Source organism: Geospiza fortis, unplaced genomic scaffold, assembly GCF_000277835.1.
Source record: "Geospiza fortis unplaced genomic scaffold, GeoFor_1.0 scaffold114, whole genome shotgun sequence".
In the NCBI taxonomy this organism is placed as follows: domain Eukaryota; kingdom Metazoa; phylum Chordata; class Aves; order Passeriformes; family Thraupidae; genus Geospiza; species Geospiza fortis.
Genome location: NW_005054383.1, coordinates 2793926 through 2796390, shown reverse-complemented (window position 1 = coordinate 2796390; position 2465 = coordinate 2793926). Strand labels below are relative to the sequence as shown.

At 65.9% G+C, this 2465-nt stretch overlaps 1 protein-coding gene across 1 annotated transcript in view; it reads left to right on the top strand.

Moving 5' to 3' along the window:
• Positions 1-2428, top strand: part of RGS11 (regulator of G protein signaling 11) — a 6240-nt gene extending 3812 nt beyond the window's left edge. The window contains exons 2-9 of the mRNA XM_014308747.1: positions 133-201; positions 839-868; positions 951-1012; positions 1235-1348; positions 1454-1569; positions 1948-2035; positions 2139-2277; positions 2342-2428. Coding sequence (XP_014164222.1) covers positions 133-201; positions 839-868; positions 951-1012; positions 1235-1348; positions 1454-1569; positions 1948-2035; positions 2139-2277; positions 2342-2428 — 705 coding nt within the window. The remainder of the gene's footprint in view (positions 1-132; positions 202-838; positions 869-950; positions 1013-1234; positions 1349-1453; positions 1570-1947; positions 2036-2138; positions 2278-2341) is intronic.
• The last annotated feature ends 37 nt before the right edge of the window (positions 2429-2465 follow it).

Sequence of the window (2465 nt, the reverse complement as noted above, 5' to 3'; positions counted from 1 at the left end):
GGCCCCCGGTGAGCGCGGGGCGCGGGGGTCGGGCTGGGGGTGTAGCCCTGGCACCACGCACGGCCCCGGCCCGAGCAGCGGGGCTGAGGTGCAGGGGATGCCCCAGCCCCCAGCACGGTGCTGTCCTTGCAGCCAGGAGCCCCTAACGTGCTGGAGCAGGGTCCCGAGCGCAGGAACTGCCACACCACCCGTGTCCAGCTGGTGAGTGGGGGTGTCCAGGCAGGCAGAGGGCACAGAGCACACCCGGTGCCTGTGCTGGGGTGAAGAGCTGCCCCGGTGGGTGCCCATCCAGCTCACCCCGGGCTGTGCCCACATCTTGGGGTGACGGGTGAGCCCCAGCTCTGCTAACACCCGTGTGCCCCCCACCCCGAGCATGGAGGCTCCGTGTGTCTGTCCTTGCACCGGCGCCCCTCCGTGCCAGCACCTCTGATCCCTGCCGGGCAGCTGTGCTGCAGGGAGCCCTGGCGCCCTGGGGTGCCAGCAGCAGCCACCAAGCCCTTCCCAGTGTTGTCACCCCACTAATGCTGCCCCAGCACCCCCAGGCTGCCCTCACTAACCACCCACTTTCTCTTCTCTGCACGTGTGCCGTGTCCTCTGCCCACGTAAGTGCCGCTGACCCGGGGCTGCTGTCACACTGGGGTGTGGAGGGGGGAAGGCAGGGCTCATTCCATGGGCTGTGCTGGCCCCAGCAGGGCTGGGGGAGTGAGGCTGGGGGCCACAGGGATGGGATACAGAGTCCCGGGGTGGGGGACTGGGTGCCTGGATTGTCCAGGGCGGTGGGGCAGGACAGTGTCCCAGTCCCACCCTGTCCTCACCCAGCCCCGTGCGTCTCTTGCAGACCAAGAACATGGATTACTACAAGCGAGAGGTGAGTGGGGCGAAGGGTGGGGGCAGCTCTGGGGGGCACGAGCTGCCGGGCACCCCAACATCTCCCCTGCGCCTGGCCCCAGATCGAGTACTGCAGGAAGGCCATGGCCAGGACCAGGGTGAAATCCTCCATCTGCCTTGAGGGGTGAGTGGCAGCAGCTGCCCCAACCATGGCTGGGTCCCTGTCAGGGTGACAGGGGCACCCACATCCCAGCAGCTGGTGCTGGCACCACTGCACCCCAGCCCTCAGCAGGGAGTGGGGCTGAGGCTCTGCACAGCTCCTGCACATCCCCACCACATCCCCATCATGTCCCCACGGTGGCTGGGGTTGGTGGCCCTGGTCTCCTCCAGCCACCACTCCTGGCAGGTACATCAAGTTCAACGAGCAGTATGTGCCCCACGACCCCATCATGTCTGGCTGCCTGCCCAGCAATCCCTGGATCACGGATGACACCACGTACTGGGCCATGAATGCCCCCACGTAAGTGCCCCAGCCCCCCTGAACCCCAGTCTGCAGGGTTGTGGGGGCTGTGGGGTCATGCAGGCTGCCATGGGCTGCCAGCCCCAATGCCGCTGTCACCCACAGAGTGACAACCCCCACAAAGCTGCGCGTGGAGCGCTGGGGCTTCAACTTCAGTGAGCTCATCAACGACCCCCTGGGCCGGACACAGCTCCTGGAATTCCTCAAGAAGGAGTTCAGTGGTGAGGGGGCCCAGCCCCAGCCCTGAAACACCTCAGTCTTGGCACCCCAGACCCACCACTCTGACCCATTACTGCCATGGCTGGGTCCCTGTCAGGGTGCCCATCCCCATCATGTCCCCACGGACCACAAACCCACCATGTCCCACTAGTGCCCAATCCACTGCCCAATCCCAACACCACCAACCCACCCATTACTGTGTCCTGCCATTCCTCAGCCCCACCACATCCCAGTACCTCCCTAATCTGCCCGAATTTCCCAGTTTCCCTGCCCCAGCTGGCTCTCCCTGTCCCACGGGGGCACATGCCCAGCCATGGTGGCCTTTGGGGTTGCCCCTGAAGGGTGCCCAGCTCCCCATTCCCACACCGTGTCCCTCCCAGCTGAGAACCTGAGCTTCTGGGAGGCGTGTGAGGAGCTGCGCTACGGGGAGCAGTCCCGCATCGCCGAGATCGTGGACTCCATCTACCAGTGAGTGCCAGTGGGGTCGGGAGGAAGGTTTGGGGCTGGTCAGCCCAGCACAGTGCCCTGACCCAGGGCAGGGCCGGGCTCAGCACCGCCCGTGACTGCCCAGGCAGTTCCTGGCGCCCGGGGCCACGCGCTGGGTGAACATCGACAGCAAGACGATGGAGAGAACCCTGGAGGGCATCAAGACGCCCCATCGCTACGTGATGGACGATGCCCAGATGCACATCTACATGCTGATGAAGAAGGTGGGTGAGGGCGGGGCTGGGCAGTGCAGGGCTGGGCAGGATCCTGACCTCTCTGCTCGCCCAGGACTCCTACCCACGCTTCCTCAAGTCGGACCTCTACAAGAACCTCCTGGCCGAGGCCATCATTCCCCCGGAGACCAAGAAGCGGTGAGGGCAGGGGCTGTCCCCTGGGGCCACCACGGGCGGTG